This window comes from Crotalus tigris, unplaced genomic scaffold (genome assembly GCF_016545835.1).
Source record: "Crotalus tigris isolate CLP2741 ecotype Arizona unplaced genomic scaffold, ASM1654583v1 scf7180000019068.10715455, whole genome shotgun sequence".
Lineage (NCBI taxonomy): Eukaryota > Metazoa > Chordata > Lepidosauria > Squamata > Viperidae > Crotalus > Crotalus tigris.
In genome coordinates this window covers 7,949,644-7,970,008 of record NW_024097358.1, presented here as the reverse complement: position 1 = coordinate 7,970,008, position 20,365 = coordinate 7,949,644, and the positions used below count along the sequence as shown (strand labels likewise).

Here is a 20,365-nt window from a genome sequence, read left to right as displayed (position 1 = left end):
ACTTAAATTGTGCCCTAGATTGTTGGTTTAATATGATGTATAGCTAAATATATGCAGCCTTTTTATGCCTTAGTTAATTCTACACCACCTTCTCTCTATTTTAGTCTGCTATGGTTTAGGAATGGATTTCCTGAAAGGCGTTCGTGCTGTCAATGCCTCTAACATCCACCACTTTACTGGCTGTACCAAGATCTTTGGCAGTTTAGCCTTTCTGAAAGAGACCTTTGCAGGGTAGGTAACCAAGTCTTAGAGTCAGAAAGCTATATCAGTTTTTGGGATGCATTTGTGTAGCTCTTTTGGGTAATACATCCCAGCTTATACATTTGAAAGCTTCTGAGCAAGTAAATTATTGCACAAAAGCTGCAATTAAGCTTTATTACTTTTAAAAGACAGGACCTATAGTTTCTAGGTGAACTTTTCAAACTATAAATAACCAGAAAGAGTTTAAATTAGAAGCTTATTTCACAATTCAGAATCTTTAGAAGCTTTTTTTTTAATGATATTAACTTGTAGGACTAGAGAAATAGGATCGCACTATTGCAATCACCGAGCAATTTTGTCTTGAAGGCCTAAAAGTTTAAATTGTCTCTGCTTCTCCCAAAATGAAATCTGTAAGGAAAAGGAAATGGGGCATGGTGCTGAGGAGAGAAAGAACTACATTAATACTCTGTTCTGAAACAGAACTCCTAATCGCTATTGTGAGGCTACTATGGGACAGGAGAATAATGCTGCCAGTGACATTTGTGGTGTGAAGAGGGAAAATCATTTGTTGGCCAACGATAGAAGCTTTTATGCATGTCAACAATTTTGATGGGGGAAGCTTCTAAACCACAGGTGTCAAACACGTGACGTCACGTGACATGTCACGACGTATCATGACTTTTTTTCCATTGCCAGCAATGGGGTGGGCACGGTTTTGGCATGACACATCCAGCCACAGGCCGGCAGATTGACACCCCTGTTCTAAACTGAGAAACTTTGGTATTTCTTAAAATAAACATTTTTTAAAAATACTAAGGTGTTTGAGGTTTGAGGCTGGGTAATCTGAATACATTCCAGTTCCCATTTGCCAGCTCAAAGGTGAGAAGGCTTAAGGGACTAGTGTCTCTAGCCTAAGAAATGGTGGATGGGATTTGGATCCAAGCTTGGATAAATCTGCTATATTTCTCATTATTGTTGAATTGAAAGGGTCACAATTTTATAAGGAAATCAGAGCATGAACTATGAAAGCCTTGTAATATGATTTGTCCTTAGAAACATATTTCATGATGGCATGATATATTGTTACTTTTGAATGGACAGGTAGAATCACCTGTAACAACAGAAAAATTAAGTCATCTGGGAAGTACTATAGCAGGTATAGGTGACTTCTAGGATTCATATTCAAGCCCTTTCTTGCAGTAGTTGCAATTTAGGAAAGCTGCTATTTGGCAGCATAGCTTTCTTACAGTCTTCTAAAAAAGTGTGGTACTCAACCTCTAACAGGCTTACCACAACAAAATAACAGCCACAACTCCCAATATGAGGAGACAAAAATTATAGTCCTACTTTCTAAAGTGACAGCATTGTGCCATTCATTCGTTCACTCATTTAACTTGTATGATTACCCAACTCATACTCTCGGACGTGTATAAACACATTTAAACCAGTTACCGACCAATCACAAAATATTATCCAAATAACAGAAGAAATTGGCAACCAAATATACTAACCGACCATATCTCTGTGCTTCCTAGAAAGGGGATATCTCATTATTCTCATCCAAAGAAATAACCAGACCTTAAGAGCCTTACAGAACATTGTAGGTTTGGAGTCATCTGGATCTTAAGCGGAAACTGTTAGGCAGGACAGAATACAGTTCTCATTCATGACACTCATCGTGGCCTGTAGACCACCAAAATATTCTTTTGAAAATAAGAACTTTGGGAGCAAAAAGTTGGACATATGTTTTTATATTTCCTTGTTTCTATACCTTTGTGTGAAATTTTTCTGGATAAGATGGTCTTGTAATTCTCCTAAAAGTGACATGTGAAAGTGTGCGATATTTTGACATCATTTCAACCAATTCAAGCAAAGAATAACCACTGGAATAACTATGGGGGACAGGACATTTTAGATGTGTGCATATGAGTGCTTAAGTTTCACTCCAAGTTGCTCCTTCCTTTTCTGTTTAGAGATCCTGCCACCAATACCCCACCCCTACAACCTGAACAGCTTGAAGTCTTTGTGCACTTGAAAGATTTAACAGGTATGTACAAGAAGATTTCATGATAGTTTGAGGCCTTGTGATAAAGAGCAGTGTACCAGTCCTTGTCATAAATAGCAGCATATCCACTTGGTCCCTGCCTCTCTGATCAAAGTATCACTCCTCTGTAATGAGGCCAACATCAATCCTTTAAAAAAAAAAGTAGCAATCCCAGTTCTCCATTGAATGGATCTCCATTGTTGTTTTCTCAGGCTTTCTATACATTGAATCCTGGCCAGAAACTCTCTTGGACCTGAGCCCTTTCCAGAACCTTCAGGTGATCCGAGGGCGGGCACTTTACAAGTAAGTTGTCTAAAGTGTTTTAATGAGAGTGAGATCTATGTTGCCAATGGAATATATCCGAGCAATTGTCATGGGTTCTTTTTTTTTAATCAATTACCCAGACTTATTTGACCAAAGTACTGGAAATTTGACAAAGAACTGTACAATTGATTAGGTTTTGTATCTTCGCTTAATGTCTGGGGGAAGAGGGAAACTTCTATTATAACAAACAAAGCTTACAAATAAAAGAAAAAGACATTTAAATTATAAATGCCCACAAATATTACAGAATAATAAAACTATTTTCTATTTTAACTATTTTCTCTAAGCTTTTTGTAGGTAGTCCTAAATCTACTACCACAATTAAGCCCAAAATTTATGTTGTTAATGAGAAATTAGTTAAGTGAATTTTGCCCCATTTTATGATTTTTCTCACCACATTTGTTAAGTGAATCAGTGCAGTTCTTAAATTAGAAACATGGTTGTTAAGTGAATCTGGTTTCCCCATTGACTTTACTTATCAGAAGATCGCCAAAGGGGATCACAGGACACCGCAATTGTCATAAACAGTCAGTTGTCAAGCATCCAAATATAAATCATGTGGCCATGGGGATGCTGCAACGGTCATAAGTGTGAAAAATTGCCTTTTTAAAGTGCCATTGTAATTTTGAACGGTCATTAAATGAATTGTTGTAAGTCAAGGACTACCTGTATTTATATTTTTAATCTCTCAGAGAATCAGGAGAACAGTCTTATCTACGTGACCATATTATCTCTCTAGCTTAGTGGTGTATATTTAACAGAGGAAATGGCTATTTTGTCACTGGAATTTTGCTCATTTTGACTGGGAAATCTATTTCATGTGGCAGTGGAGCTTATTCACTAATGCTGCAAAACCTCAACATATCCTCATTGGGCCTGCGTTCCCTGCAAGAGATCAGTAGTGGCATGGTCCTTATCCACCACAATCCCAACCTTTGCTTCATCCAAAATGTTCCTTGGGACGACATCTTCAGAAATCCTCGGCAGAAGCTATTCCACAATGACAACAATTCACCTGAGCAATGTGGTAAGCATATGTGAAGCCCAATTGCATTAATGTGTCTCTTCCCCCCCCCCCAATTCTTTGTATTTATGGAAATGTCCTCTAAACCTGATATTTTAGTGGGCAGTTGAAAGGACTTAAATGGGATCCCATGTGAGATTTTTCTGCAATATTGTGAGCTCAGAGGAAGAAGTTAGAAAGTTGCTTAGCATATCTTTGGTTTGGGCAGATTCTAATAGTAGAACCATGGTAAGATGGGAGGTCAATAATTTTATAAATAAATCAATAAATAGTGTGATCAGCAAGATAAAACAAGGGAAAAGTAATGGAAATGTTTTGAGCAAGGTCTTATGCAGAGATGAAAAATGTTGTCAGTCAATTCTGGTCAAAATATAACACTAAGCATTTATAATAGTCTTAGGCAACAACGAAATCCAGAGTAGAAAGCAAAAGGCTTCTACCTTATTTTACTTCTAGCAAAGTTCAGAGAGAGAAAGCTAGAAATATTGTCAAAATATTGGTCGAGGTAAGCTTAGCTGAGTAGTCCTAGCAAGGACTGTTTGCAAGGCATACCAGCACTTAAGGATAAGTTACTACTCAGATATTGTTTCAAAGTTGAAGTGAATTCAGAAAAAGGCATTTATTCCTTAAGCTTCAGAGTTCTGTTCCAGCACAGCTAGTACCAATAAGATTAAATTGTGGTTGTTAAGCTTAATGGAAACAATACTCAGTGGTCTGAGTAGACCACTGTGCTTAAAACTTCCATATCATCCAGCATTTCTCGGTCATCTGGCGGTAGCATTTTCATGACTTGATTGGGATTCTTCAGATTTTGAGTCCAAGGTCAAGATAGTGATTCTGTCAATATCTCTGACTTGAGGAACAGTCCCCATCAGTTTATTCTTATTCAGCTCTTACTTGCTTGGGAAGGACAATTCATCCTAGGGGATATGGCAGGAGAGTTGTTTGGGACTTCTTATTCTATTTTAGTGCAATAATTTGGTAGTACAGTATAGAGTGATTTCTCAAAAATGTGCTGGAGGAGGAAAAAAAGGCATAAAATTGATTTACATATGGGTTCATTTATTCATTCAACTAATATCTTTCCCTTTGTACAGGGGCACAAGGTGGCATACATAGTGCTCACTCTTCCTATTTGTCCTCATAAATGCAAGACTGTGTGGTAGGCTGGGCCAAAAGAGCAGCTGGCACAAATCACTTTATGGCTGAAGATGGATTAGAGCAGGGGTAGTCAACCTTGGCTCTTTTATGACACGTGGACTTCAACTCCCAGAATTCCTGAGCCAGCTGTGCTGGCTCAGGAATTCTGGGAGTTGAAATCCACGAGTCATAAAAGAGCCAAGGTTGACTACCCCTGGATTAGAGTCTGGGTTTCCCCACTCCTATTCCAACACATCATACACCACCCTCATAATTTAGCACCTGATGCAAGTATGCAGGTTAATTATACTGATTGGTTCCTGAACGTCTATGAATAAAATAATGTGCTCTCCAACCTTCCTTTGCATCTCTTCTCTTTAGATCTCCAAGGCCAAGTTTGCTATTCTCTGTGCTCCCAGGGACATTGCTGGGGACCAGGGAAAAGTCAGTGTGTGTCCTGCAGTGGCTTTCTCCGTGGGAAGGAATGCATTGAGAATTGCAATGTTCTGGATGGGTATGTGGCAAGGGGAGATGTGATTGGGTGGGCTTTTCTGAGTCCTTACTAAGAAAATAATAAGGGGGGGGGGATTTCGAGGATTTCAAAAGTGCTAAATAGAAAAAAAAATTCATCAAGTCTTGTATTTTAATCCTGTCACCAGGTCTAAAAGTATAAGCTGCTCAAAATGGATACAATTGGAGTAGCATATTGGTGTTAATAATAAATAAAATCACAATAAAATGTTGTGTTTGATTTCCCTTATCCTCAAACAAAAAGCAAAAATAATATCCTTAAAGTTTCAATAGGTGGCACTGCATAGCTTACTTTGGAAAGCCAAACAGAATTGGTCCTGATTTAGTATTTGGAGAGGAAATTGACTGGAAAATCTACAACTAGAACTTACAAAAAGAAGAAAAAGGAAACTATTATGGGAGAAAGCAATAGCAAACTGCTTCATTTTTCATGCTTGGTCAAACCCCAAATAATGATAGGAGTTAAAAGGATGTGGACTAAGGGAGGGACTGAAGGGATTTGTATAGCATCTGAGAGAGAAGAAAGATTATAAGTATAATTTTTCTGTTGAAGAGAAGGTTGGAAGTTGTATTTCATAACTTCAATTTCTTTTTTTCTTTGCTTGCACTTTTTCATTTTTTTTCTTTAGATCAGTCTTTTATTTCAGGTAAAATTCTTAACAAATATAAATACATTAAAAGAGGAGGCATCAAATTTCACTTCATGGCAATTTACAGCTGTCCTCGACTTACGACCACAATTGAGCCTAGAATTTATGTTGCAAAGTGAGAAATTTGTTAAGTGAGCCCCATTTTACAACTTTTCTTGCCACATTTGTTAAGTGAATAATTGCAGTTGTTATATTAGTAACACAGTTGTTAAGTGAATCTGGTTTCCCCATTGACTTTAATTGTCAGAAGGTCACAAAATGTGATCACATGACCACCGGAGCATTGCAACTGTCATAACTATGAACCAGATGTCAAGCATCCAAATGTAAATCATGTGACCATGGGGATGCTGCAAAGGTCATAAATATAAAAAATGGTCATTAGTCACTTTTTTCCAGTGCAGTTGTAACTTCAAACGGTCACAAAATGAACTGTAAGTTGTAGGCTGAGGACTATCTGTACTTTTATCACTATTGGGATGCTTGATCCTGTACCATTTACCAAATTTCTCACTTTCCATGTGCATTAAAGGCACATGGAAGTAAGATCATTCCTCCTCTTTGTCTAAAATACCCATCACCAATCAAATAATTAAATATTTTTAAATCACCCAACCTTGATTATAAAGTTGTTTTTATTCTTAATTCAATAGATTCCAAATTGAAAAAAAAAAGTTTGAGAAAATAGGAAGTCGAGAAATTGGACTATTTAAATTTTGGCTTGATTAAAATTTCCAGGGATATTCGGGAATATGTCAATGGGACACATTGCTTTCCATGTCATCCAGAGTGCATGCCTCAAAACGGGACTGAATCTTGCTATGGATCGGTAAGAATGCTGAAATATTTTGAAACTGCAGTCATGTTCAGATATTATATTCTTGTTTCTTTTTCTCATCCATTAGGTTTTTTTTTAAAGCCTTCTGGGATTGGTTCACAGTGAAAAGAGTGTAAATATCCAGGCTCTCCTTTCTGGAGACTGGAAACCTAAAATTGATGACCTACAGTATTCAGGGCCTTTGATGCAGTCATAGCACGTTTAAGAAAGAAGGCAAACATTCAATAGTACAGAGCAAACCATCACAAGTTATATAGGTCAACTTAAGGGAATTTGATTTGGACAACTTCATCTTGAGAGAGTGTTACCCTTGAGATTAACTTGCTTTCTAGCAACTATCTGCAGTGTTACAAAATCTGAGGTATACAGCTATGTCCTTCATATGTAATAAATTGTGTAACCCCTGCTATTTTTCCTGAGGTAACTTTGCAACATACCCTATGACTCCAAATTCCTAGATGCCTATCAAAGAGCTAGTTTTCACTGCTCTGTAGGTTATGTCCATCTAAGGTCATGTCAGCAACCCAACAGCTTGTATGATGAAATAACAAGAACATCATTCAATATTGAAACATATTCAGTATCCAACTAAACATGTGAAATGGATGAGAGGAGGCTTTTTTTTATTTTGCATAATTAAGACTCTTTCACATCATTCTTTCCCCACTTTAGGAGGCAGACCAGTGTATAGCTTGTGCCCATTACAAAGATGGACTCTCCTGTGTAGAACGGTGTCCCAGTGGCGTGAAACTTGATGGCTCTTTCATACCTGTTTGGAAGTACCCTGATGAGGACAATGTCTGTCAGCTCTGCCCAGTCAACTGTACCCTTTCGTGAGTTTGCAGTAGGGTTGAAATCCATGGGTAGGAAGATCATAGAGATAAATATATACCAGGATTCTGACTATTTTCTGGTAAAAGTGGACAGTGTGATGCAAAAAATGTAATCAGCTTTCAGTCTAAAGATGCTACAAGAACAAATTACATTTTAAAGCAGAGTTTTAAAATGAGACTATTTTTCATCGATCGACACTTCTCTTTGTTGCTGAAATTGCAACTAATTAGAGTTAATCTTTTTCAAAGATATTCTCCTCCCCTTTTATTTTTCAATTTTGGGTCAAGTTATTCAAGCTTGAGTGGAACAGAAAGAGAGGTTTATTTGTTTTTGCTTTTTATGTTAATATTTTAAGTTCTAACTTACACAAATGCATAAATGGAATGAGATAGGAGAGGCCTGATTTATTTACTGGGTTTCCTTATTTTTGATTTAATGTGGAGGAATGAGAAGAGGAGAAATCTGCTCTTTTCAGTCTGAGATAGCATTGATTGTGCTTGTGAATGACCTTTGGAAGGCTTGGGACAGGGGTGGTGCAACCATCTTAGCCCTCTTGGATCTCAGTGCCTTTTTAAACCATTGACTTTAGTTTCCAAATGGAAAAAAAAATCTCTACATTTGTAAACTTATGTGAAAATTCTTTTGATGAGGATTGAAGGAGAATTTTTTTTTAAAATTTGGAATTAAGCAGCAGGAAGGTGATTAGATTCTGGAAAGTTATAAATGCAATAAGGAGGGGAACAGATTGACTGGAAATAAGATTTTGAAGCTAATTATAAGAATCCTTCCTATGGTTTGTTTAGAATTCTAATAAAATATATACAATATAAAATATAAAAGTTGGGATATTTTCAGAGATGTATCTGCCTTGAAAATAGCCCATGTTGAACTGTATAGCACTGTCAGATATGAGCACAGATATCTTTTATGATATTTAGTACTATATCACAAACTTTTATAATAATGTTTGTGTCTTAAAATGTTTTATAAAATTTGCCAAATTTCAGTTCCACAGAAGTTATTCCACAGATTTTGAACAAATTAGCTCATGTGAAGTATCGGGTTTCAAAAATTGTTGCCCTATGATGCACCATTTTGTCCAGCTAAAAGTTACCAGAATGAGAATTTTAATAGTAAATAGATATGCTTATTTTTTCTATAGCTTTTAATGATGTTTTATGATTTGAACTAAATGACGAGGCTTTAAAGATTTATTTATAGATAAGATGTGAAAAGATAATTTTTATTGTATGTTTAGAAAAAATTATAATAAGTTAAAACTGAAGGAAACTGTTAAACTTGCAAAAGAATTTCTGAAAGGAGATGAAGAGAAAATGATAAGAAATTGATTTGTGGGAGATTATTTGAAGGTATTAAAGATAAAGATTTTCTATATGCTGTTTCAAGTAGCTCTTGATTAAATTTGAACTGTGCAGTTTAAAAGATTTGTTTATAACAGTAGGAAATGGAAAGAAGAATTTTTGGGGTGGTATTTTTAGAGAAAAGATAAGATACTGATGTAAAGGGGAGGGGAAGAATATATATATATATATATATATATATATATATATATTTTCTGAGGTTTTCGCGGGTGTTTGTATATAGGTCTTTGGTTATTCGGGATTTCTCCCGCGTAAAATTGGAAGTGTCTTGGTGATGTTTCGACGAAGTCCCATTCGTCATCTTCAGGCTGGTGTTTTCAGCTTCATGCTTCGAGGACCACACATTGCTCCTCGAAGCACGAAGCTGAAAACACCAGCCTGAAGATGACGAATGGGACTTCGTCGAAACATCGCCAAGACACTTCCAATTTTATGCGGGAGAAAACCCGAATAACCAAAGACCTTATATATATATATCAGCAAAAATCCATTAAATAGCTCTCTCTTTCTCTATATACATACACACATACTGTTATTTTTGATAACTTAATGGATTTTTCCTAATTAAGATTGAATGATGAAGCTTAGCATTTGCTAATAGATAAAAAGATAAAACATGAGTTGAAGAGATTTTTAGTTAAAATGTTAGAGAAGTGAGATTACTGAAATTGTACCTATCTTGATGAAGGAGAGGTAATTTCTTTATATTATATTTTTTCCTTTGTATTTTTCCTTCTTTTTTCTCTCTCTGCATTTTTATTTGTACTTTTTATATTTTTCTTAGCTTTGTATTAGTTTATCTTTGTATTTTAAAATTTTAATAAAATCATAAAAATGCCATTGAACGTGGTATCCTTCTGATACCATGTGATTGGCTATTTCATGTTACTGGGACTAGGAGACACTCTGTTTTCCACAGCCAGTTTCAATTGGGGGGGAGGGTGAAAGGTCAAAACCTAGGCCCCTGAAATGTGAGGTTTCTGAGGGATTAGGTTTCTCTCCTTTAACATTTATATGAAGCCTCTGGGAAAAGTCATTCATAGGCACGGGATGTGGTATTATCAGTATGTGGTATCATCACTATACATCTTCATTCCTGCCCTGACAGTTGATGTGCTTCTGGTGCTGGAGGTAATGAGGGTCTGGGTGGAGAGGAATTCTTTGACTCAGCTTTACATTTTCAGCCCTCAGGGTTTGTTGATAAGATACCTTTGATGGGATTGCATTTCCCTGGACTGAATTGATATGTCATTGGGGATCCTCCTGGGCTCCTGGCTCCTGGTCAAAGAGCAGGTGGCAACTATGGATAGTGGAAACCTTTGCACAGATTTCCTGAATCGGGAGGTCTTATAGACATTAAGGCCTTGGCCAGTTCCTGTTTGGATTTATTAATTAACCAATCAATCAGTCGAATATATATCACCACCCATCTCCCCGAAAGGAATTATTGCAACATGTTTAACATTGGATTGCTCTTGAAGGACCATCTGGAAGCTACAAATGGTCCAGAATGCAGCAGCATATGCAGTGTTGCCTATATCAGTGTTTCTCAACCTGGACCCCTTTTAAGATATGTGGGCTTCAACCCCCAGAATTTCTCAGCCAGCAAAGCTTTCTGGGAGTTCTTAAAGCCACCCAGGTTGAGAAACACTGGCCTATGTTATTCCACTTTTGCACAAGCTCAATGGCTTCCAGTTTCTTCTGGGTGCAATTCAAGGTGCTAGTCATTATCTTTAAAGCCCTGTATGGTATGGGATCAAGCTATTAAGATGATTTCTTACTGAGGTTATCTGCTTGTCCTATTAGATTGGATAGGATGGACTCATTCTAGGTTCTTTCTCTGAAATACTGTCATCTCTATGCTGTGGGACTTAGGAAGCATACCTTTTCTGAAGCTGCCCCTGCAATATGGAACACATTCACTCCAGCAATCAGTAGGCCTGCACCCACTTGGTCTTCCAGAAGGCCATTAAAACCTGTCTCTTTACTCAGGTAGTGGGCTGGAGTAGTGGAGCCTATAGAAAGTTGTTGGGGCATCAGGTTTTTATTTTTTATTTTATGTTTTAATAGTTTTAAATTTTTATTATGTTGAGTCATTTTAAGAGGGGCAGCCTTACATATCTTTAAAAAAATAAAACATTAAACTGGAAATGAATTGCAGAAAAGGTTAAAGTGTAACCAGTTGTGTTTTGATAGTTTTTTTTAATAAACAAACTTAGAAAATAGTATTTCCTTCCTCTTCAAATTACAGTTTAACCTGGTCTCATTTTATCCTATCACATTTTGACTCTTGCTGCATCATTCTATTTCAGGTACCAATAAGATCTTAGTAGGGAGAGTATGAACATTGTGGTGCCCACGCAAAAACTTTAATGAACCTTATAATATGTAAAGGACACACCCCACCAGAAAATTACTTTGCTTACGTTAGAACAATTAATCAGTGGAACAACCTGCCTCCAGAAGCTGTGAATGCTCCAACACTGGAAGTTTTTAAGAAGAGACTGGACAGCCATTTGTCTGAAATGGTATAGGGTTTCCTGCCTGAGCAGGGGGTTGGACTAAATGAGCTCCAAGGTCCCTTCCAACTTTTTATTGTTGTTGTTGTTGTTGTTGTTATGCTCCATTTGTTAATGTTCTTGCACACCTGCTATTCATTAAAACATCCTTTCCGTACTAGGATTCTGCAAAACCCTAAAGATCTATATGAGATTGTAACTGAAAAAAGAGAAGAATAGTGTGTGTGTGTGTGTGTGTGTGTGTGTGTGTGTGTGTGTGTGTTTAATTGGCACTGTATAGTGGTAGGGTTTGCAGTGATGACATTTTTCACACTTTGAAACTGCTGCCAGCATGCTGCTTTACTATCACTTTCAATACAAATATCGAAAACAAGGTTTGTGTAGGCTAGAAGTGAATTGAACTGGAAGGTTTTGGATTTTTTGCAATTTTTACGCAGGGATTCTCTGAGATCTGGGAATTATTTCAAGAGTATTTCCAAAGTGAAAGCTTAAGAAAGACTGCATTAAAATAAAACTTGGTTAGTGAATGATTGTGTAACACCACTTCTCTTTTTCCAGATGTGCACTACGTGATGAATTTGGCTGTCCTGTAGATCAGAAGCCCAGGTATTTTATATATTTTTTGTTTCTCTTATCTCATTTTTCTATCATGAATTCAAAATAGCATACTTGAAACCAATCGTTTGCAAAAGAGGAGTTTGCAAGTTTAAAATTTATTATTTTTTCTTAAGGACAGCATAGAAATGCCATCTTTGAGAATGTTTTTTGATTTTCCAATGTTAGAATTTTGTGGTAGTCATTCATCCAGACACTAATCAGGTCCTATCTCCTTAACTATTGATTCTAGCAAAAATCAGTCAAGTGCTGCCATTCACTAAGGCTTTGTTGTTGTTAGTTGCGAAGTCGTGTCCAGTCTATCGCGACCCCATGAACAACGTTCCTCTAGGCCTTCCTGTCCTCCACATCTTCTGGAGTCCATTTAAGCTCACCCCTACTGCTTCAATGACTCCATCCAGCCATCTCATTCTCTGTCGTCCCATTCTTTTATTGCCCTCTATCTTTCGCAGCATTAGGCTCTTCTCCAGTGAGTCCTTCCTTCTCATTAGATGGCCAAAGTATCTGAGTTTCAACTTCAGGATCTGGCCTTCTAAAGAGCAGTCAGTCCCTAGGACTGACCGGTTTGATAGTCTTGCAGTCCAGGGGACTCGCAGGAGTCTTCTCCAGCACCATAGTTCAAAGGCCTCAATTCTTTGGCACTCAGCCTTTCTTATGGTCCAACTTTCATAGCCATACATTGCAACCGGGAAAATCATGGCTTTGACTATATGTATTTTTGTTGGCAGGGTGATGTCTCTGCTTTTTAGTATGCTGTCTAGATTTGCCATAGCTAAGGCTTAGAAATAATAAATGGGGCCTCAGATTGGATAGTAGGAAGAACCTCTAAAGCAATGAAGGCGAACCTTTTAGAGACCGAGTGCCCAAAAACAGGCCCTGCCCCTACCCTGTCTACTCTGCCCCCACCTCGCTCCCATCCCACCCCATCCTGCTCCCCACCCCCTGTCTCACCTGCCTACAGGGCCACCCACCACCTCCACAGATCACCCAGGCGGCCCAGCAGCACCATGGCAGCCACACCTTCTGCCTGCACCCCACAGAATCAACTGTGCACGACAGGGCACAAGGTCGGAGTCTTGTCCCCGCTGCCCAGCTGCCATGTTCTTGGCTGAACTGCTTCACGTGGGCCGCGCTTGGGGGCGACTCTCTTTTGGGGGGCTGCTGGTAAGGTGGGAGGCGTGGGGGGACGTGGGGCTGGGATGGGCGCACTTGCCCACAGAGAAGGCTCTGAGTGCCGCCTCTGGCACGCGTGCCACAGATTCGCCACCACTGCTCTAAAGAAAATGTGGCCCTCCAAAGTTTGTTCCCTTTCCTCCAAGCTAGGCAAATTAATGGGTTTGATTTGGCAAGTACCAGCTTAATAAGTTCAAAATATATTTAAGATGAATGTTAAAAATGTTTTAGAGTTAATTAATGGACAACATTCCTAGAGAATAGTGGTGAAATCTTTTTTTCTGATAATATTCAAGAAAGGCTTAGCGAGGGTAGGTCTGCTGTCTCATTTGGCGATGAATGAAATAACTCTGATCCATAAATTGATTTGTGTGCAGCTTCATTATAATTTCAGTATATTTACAGGCAGTTTGCTCTTTCCTACTGAAGGGAAGCATACTATGGAGGAACAGAAATCAGGGAAAGAAAAGTATGTTGCAAGAGAGAAGAGATGGTGACTTATGAGCCGTGGTGACGCAGTGGTTAAAATGCAATACTGCGGGCTAATTCTGCTGACTGCTGACTGCCAGCAGTTTGGCAGTTCGAATTTCACCAGCTCAAGGTTGACTCAGCCTTCCATCCTTCCGAGGTTGGTAAAATGAGGACCCAGATTGTTGGGAGCAATATGCTGACTCTGTAAACTGCTTAGAGAAGGCTGTAGAGCACTGTGAAGCAGTATATAAGTCTTAAGTACTATTGCTATTGCTATTAGGTCTAAGAAGTGCTTAATCTTTTTAACTGCTGTAGAGCCAGATGGAGAAATCAGTTAAGTTAGCACTATTTCCCACACACAGATAAGCAGATCACTGTAAGAGGAAGGAATGGTGACTTCGATTTCTCAGATATTGTCAGTGATAATTAGGGAAAGTTCCTCTGCTTATTGATTTGCTCCTAATCCTTCATGCAAGTAAACTATCTCCAGATTGTTTCAAGCAGAGGAATACTGATCACAACTTGGCATTCCCTGTTTTAGATTACAATTTTACCTCTCTCTTTCCCTTCTAGCCATGCTAGTTCAATCATTGCAGGTGTGGTGAGTGCTGCACTTGCCCTGCTTCTGCTGCTTCTCACTGTTATTTGTATCAATCGACGGAAGCAGCAAGAGAGGAAACATACCATGAGGCGTCTTCTGCAAGAAACTGAGGTATAGTCAGAAGTTGTGACCCCTTCCCTCAGTAATGGAGTCAAAGCAAATGAAATAAAGCTCAGATTCAGATTTTCATATAGTTAGTTCTCAGCTAAGTTCCATTCATTCAGCCACTGTTCAGAGTTACAACAGCAATGAAAACATGGACATACAACCAGTCCTTGGAGTCCTGGCCTTCACAGCTTCCCTTTAACCATGCGATCGGAATCCAACTGTTGGGCACCTGGCTCATGATTACAATAAGACCTTGACATGAGTCGTGGTCACGTGATCACCAATTGCAACCTTCCCTAGCTGCTGACTTCCCATAAAGTCAAAGGGAGAAATCGGTAGGGAAGATTGCAAATTGTTCTGGTAAGTGTCTCCCACTGCTTTTTCTCCCACCTACAGCACTCCCCTTCCTGTGCACAGCCAAGCTCCCTGACCTGCACATGACCCTCCTAAGCCTCCCTTGAGTCATGCGCTGGCCCTCCCTGTGGCCTTCTCTGGCAACTTCCAAGCCTCCCAAGAAAGTCCCACTCTGTTACCTAGGAATCCTATCTCTTCCTACTTAATGTCCCACCCAGAGCTGCACCAGTAACTACGGCTGCTGGGATTGTTGTCACCAAGTACTGTGATCATGTGCATTACCCTTTAAAACTGCATCACTTAGCAACAGCAATCCCAGTCCCAATTGCCATCATAACCCAAGGACTACTGTATGGAGTCATGAGAACAAATACCAGAAGAGGGATGTTATTTTTATATTCTGTTTCCAAAGCTATTAGAAAGATGTGATTGGACACTGTTTAAACAAAAGAAACTGATTCCTTATTCCCTAAACTCATAAAGCTGCTACAACAGAATGCAACAGAGCCAATTTGGTATAGTGGTTAAGAGGTAGGCCTAGAAACCAAGTTACTGTGAATTCTATAAAAAAATTGGCTGCATGCTTTTGGGCCAGTTACTCTCTCTCAGTTCAACTCACCGCACAAGATTGTTGATGTGAGGAAAATAGGAGAAAGGAGGAGCATTGGCATGTTTGCCTCCTTGAATTATATATGAAAAATAGGTGGGGAAAAAATGTAACCAAAAAAACCCACCTCAGAAATACTTGAACAATTCTGAAGGATACCTAGAACTGCTTTTGTTTTCATTTACCTTATTTAGAAAGTGTTGATATATTCTTGCATTGGAGATTTATTGATGGAAATAAATTTATCTTCTTTTTTATGCCCTCATTCTTATGTTCCTTTCTTTCTATGACTCTGCTAGTTAGTGGAGCCTTTGACCCCCAGTGGAGCTCTTCCAAACCAAGCTCAGATGCGTATTCTCAAGGAGACAGAACTGAAAAAAGTCAAAGTTTTGGGGTCAGGTGCTTTTGGAACTGTGTATAAGGTGAGGAGAACAGGAATTGAAAAATTACTTAGTTAAAGGGGAAGTTTTGGCTGGAAATCACCTTGAGAAAATCAAAATATCTCTCCTCTTTCTCTGTTTTCATCCACCAAACTCTCTGAAGGCAACCTATGGTCTTCATTGATAGCAGCCTTGAAACATTGGAAACACAACATGAATCAACCAATATTCTTCCCAGCTGACCAACAAAACATAGCACACAACTAATAGCTCACTCCCTCCAGAACTTTTTTTCCTGTATTTTTTGATGCTTTCTAAAACCAAAAGAAAAATTAGTAATTTTCTATTATAGGGAGGGACATCATTCTTCCGCTCAGTTTAAAAGATTACAGAAATATTGATATAGACCAATAATGGCTGAACTTCTATAAGAGCTGGGAAATATGATAAAACCAGAGTTCCCATCAATGAGAAAAATGACCCACTCTCCAAGTTTTGTAGGCTTCATTGTCTCTAAGGAAAAACCAGATTCACTGTGATTATGGATGTGCCATACCCCAGCTGGAAATTGGCTCAGCCGCCGAATAGATCATAGTTGTGAGATCATCAGGATGTGGTGCTGATTAGGAACTTCACTGTAACTATATAAGGAGTGTCCTTTTAATCAGCAAAAATCTGCAAGTTCTCTGCAATTTGAAGAACTATTTTGAATGCTGATAAAGTACAGTGCCTTCTTGGCTTTATTTGAGAAGTGGATTGAACAAAAGAAATGATTAGTTAGGGACCATGTATGGAGCTATGCTTGCAATCAATTCTGCTTTGCCATCCATTTGTATTTGTTCACTCTTTGTGGCTGTTCCACTTGCTCTGTGATCAATCTTCCTTATGCAGAAATACAGTAACCATATTCTTGACTAACTTTGAACTAATCATTCTCCAAAGCACATGAAGGCAGGACAAGAAGCAACGGATGGAAACTAACCAAAGAGAGAAGCAATCTAGAATTAAGGAGAAATTTCCTGACAGTTAGAACAATTAACCAGTGGAACAACCTGCCTCCTGAAGCTGTGAATGCTCCAACACTGGAAGTTTTTAAGAAGAGACTGGACAGCCATTTGTCTGAAATGGTATAGGATTTCCTGCCTGAGCAAGGGGTTGGACTAGATGACCGCCAAGACTCCTTCCAACTTTATTATTATTATTATAAGGCAAATGGCAATATAATTCCCATTAGTTATAACTCCTACTTAGTTCTGTTCATTGGTGTATTTCAATGAACACTACCAGATATTTAAAAATATTATCATATTATGATATGATTCCTGCTTTATTCTTTTGGAGGGTTGTTTTTTTTTTGCCAGATTTATCATTTTGTCAGAAGTTCTCATTTCCCAAAGGTCTCTCAGAGATGCTTTAGTGCAGGGGTGTCAAACTCACAACATCATGTGACGTGTCGCGACGTATTACGACTTTTTTTCCATTGCTGGCAATGGGATGGGGCATGGTATCGCCATGATGCATCTGGCCCGTGGGCCAACAGTTTGACACCCCTGCTTTAGTGGATCTTATACACAGCAAAGGGTTGGATTAGAGAACCGTATGACCCATTCCAGCTCTTTATTTCCTTGATTTTTCTATTAAATAAATAATAATACATAATATTTAATAAAAAAGTCACATTATTTTTTAAACACGTTTTTATCTATATTTGTAATGGTAAAACATGTTTGTGCTTTAGGTCTCCCAAATCCTCAAACTGAGTCCTATGTTGCAACATTCTGAAAAATGTGTATTTTATATATATTTCTTCTGCTACTGCATTTCTTATTCATCAGATCTGTATTTTCATTCTGATTGACTAAGTTCCTGATTTTTTAGCAGAAGCACTCTTAATTGTGTTTACAGCTGAATAATACTATTTAAAAATCACCAGGGTTAATTTGTTATAGAGACTGGGTATTCGGATAGGACTCATTGGAGAATTTTGATGCAGAATTCTTCATGCATTTTGTACATATACATATATGCTCACATCTTTCTTCATTAAAGTATAACCTGATTGTATCCATCACAACACCAGCACCACTACCACCACCACCATCATCACTACTACTACTACTACTACTACTACTACTACTACTACTATTATTATTATTATTATTATTATTATTATTATCGATCATCGCACAGTCAGCCAGATGTTCAGACTGGATTTGGCATTTTGTCTACCTATCGAGTCCTTACCCAGGACCTGGGATAGGCAGATGTGGATGTTTGATGGTATTACAGATATCGTCGCAGGATGGAAGCAGTTCCTAATAAGGCCGCCTTTTGCAATTGACTAATAGCGAATTTGTCAATGCCAATGGTGTTCAAGTGGTGCTCCAGTTGTTTTGGGATTGCACCCAAGGAGCCTATGACTATTGGTACTACCCTTGCTTGCTTTTGCCACAGTCTTTCTATTTCTATTTGTAGGTCTTTGTATTTTGTTATCTTCTCCAGTTCTTTCTCTTCTATTTTGCTATCTCCAGGCACTGCCACATCCACTATCCAGACTTTTTTGTCTTTCTTATCGACAATTGTTAAGTCTGGGGTGTTATGTTGCAGGTGCTTGTCTGTTTGAATTCTGAAGTCCCAGAGCAGTTTAATTTTATCATTTTCTATGACTTTCTCTATTTTATGATCCCACCAGTTTTTGCTTACAGGCAAATGATATTTTTTGCAGATCTTCCAATGCACCATTGTTGCTACTTTGTCATGCCGCTGCTTGTAATCAGTTTGTGCAATCTTCTTGCAACAGCTTACCAAGTGGTCCACTGTTTCTTCAGCTTCTTTGCATAGGCGGCACTTACTGTCTGTTGCTGTCTTCTCAATTTTGACTTTGTATGCATTTGTCCTTAAGGCTTGGTCTTGTGCAGCCAGAATTAGTCCCTCGGTCTCTTTCTTCAATTTTCCTGCTCTTAGCCATTGCCAGGTTTTATTATTATCTGCTTTCCCAGCTATTTTTTTCATGTATTGGCCATGTAGTGCTTTGTCTTCCCATGCCTCTATTCTGTTCTTCATTTGGTCTTTCTTGTAGGCCAGTTTGGTCTCTCCAGTAGTTAGTAAGCCTTCCTGATATACTAATTTCAGTGCATCTTCATCATTGTTCTTCAGATATTCTTCCAAAGCCATTTTTTCTTCTTCAACCATCTGATGTACTTGTAGCATTCCACGCCCACCTATTTGCCTTGGTAGATAAAGTCTATCAATGTCACTGCGTGGATGAAGGGCATGATTCATTGTCATTATTTTTCTGGTCTGCCTATCCATTGCTTTTAGTTCTGCTTGAGTCCAGTCCACTATTCCAGCTGTGTACCTAATGACTGGGATTGCCCAGGTGTTGATTGCCTTTATGGTATTTCCTCCATTGAGTTTGGATTTTAAGATCTTCTTCACTCTCTTGATGTATTCACCTCTAATCTTTTTCTTGACTTCAGTGTGCTTGATGTTGTCAGCTTGAAGGATACCCAAGTATTTGTAGTACTCTTCCTCATCCAGACTCTTAATGTTATTTTCGTGGGGCATCTTGATTCCTTCAGTTTTCACTATTTTTCCTTGTTTGATAGTAAGTGTGGCACATTTGTCCAAGCCAAACTCCATTACAATATCTTGGCTATATATACGGACAGTGTTGAGCAGCGATTCTATTTCAGATGATGTTTTTCCATACAGCTTCAGATCATCCATATAAAGGAGGTGGGATAGTCTGGCAGATGTTTTTGATGTTTGATAGCCATGTCCTGAGTTATTCAGTATTGTTGACAGAGGAAACAGTGCAATAACAAATAGTAATGGTGATAATGAATCTCCTTGAAATATTCCTCTCTTGATATTAACCTCTCCCAGCTTCTCACCATTGATCTGCAACTGTGTCTTCCATTGTGCCATCGATCTTTGCACAAATTTTCTGATGTTTCTACTGACTCCTGTTATTTCTAGGCACTTTATTATCCAATCATGTGGCAGAGAGTCAAATGCCTTTTTGTAGTCAATCCATGCCACATTCAGGTTGGTCTTCCTTCTCTTGCAGTTTTCCAAGATCATTTTGTCTATTAGGAGTTGATCTTTTGTTCCTCTGCTATTGGGGCGGTTTCCTTTCTGCTCAGGTGGAAAGAGATTGTTTTCAACTAGATGCTGTTGCACTGCATCAGCTACTACACCAGTTAGTAATTTGAAAGTTGTTGGTAAGCAGGTAATTGGCCTGTAGTTACCTGGTGTTGCCCCTTTTGCTGGATTTTTCATTATTAGGTAGGTTTTCCCAGTTGTTAGCCACTTTTCAATTTCTCCTCCTTGTAGTATATTGTTGAACTGCTTGGCAATGAGTGGGTGTATAACAGTTAGATGTTTCAACCAAAACCCATGCAGTTCATCTTCACCTGGTGCTGACCAATTTTTGATTTTCTTTGCTCTTTTTTCTACCATTTTTGTTGTTATTACTAGTTCTTTCATTTCAACTTCTGTTTTATTTGCATCCACCTCTTTTAACCAAGCCGCATCCTTGTTGTATTTCTTTGGGTTATCCCATAT

General features: G+C 38.4%; 1 protein-coding gene across 2 annotated transcripts in view; it reads left to right on the top strand.

The window, feature by feature from the left end:
- ERBB2 (erb-b2 receptor tyrosine kinase 2) overlaps positions 1–20,365 on the top strand; it is a 70,578-nt gene that overhangs the window by 37,101 nt on the left and 13,112 nt on the right. For both annotated transcript variants that reach the window (XM_039359119.1, XM_039359118.1), the window contains 10 exons: positions 105–231; positions 2,175–2,248; positions 2,458–2,548; positions 3,397–3,596; positions 5,115–5,247; positions 6,653–6,743; positions 7,425–7,585; positions 12,046–12,093; positions 14,320–14,458; positions 15,716–15,838. In XM_039359119.1, coding sequence (XP_039215053.1) covers positions 105–231; positions 2,175–2,248; positions 2,458–2,548; positions 3,397–3,596; positions 5,115–5,247; positions 6,653–6,743; positions 7,425–7,585; positions 12,046–12,093; positions 14,320–14,458; positions 15,716–15,838 — 1,187 coding nt within the window. The remainder of the gene's footprint in view (positions 1–104; positions 232–2,174; positions 2,249–2,457; positions 2,549–3,396; positions 3,597–5,114; positions 5,248–6,652; positions 6,744–7,424; positions 7,586–12,045; positions 12,094–14,319; positions 14,459–15,715; positions 15,839–20,365) is intronic.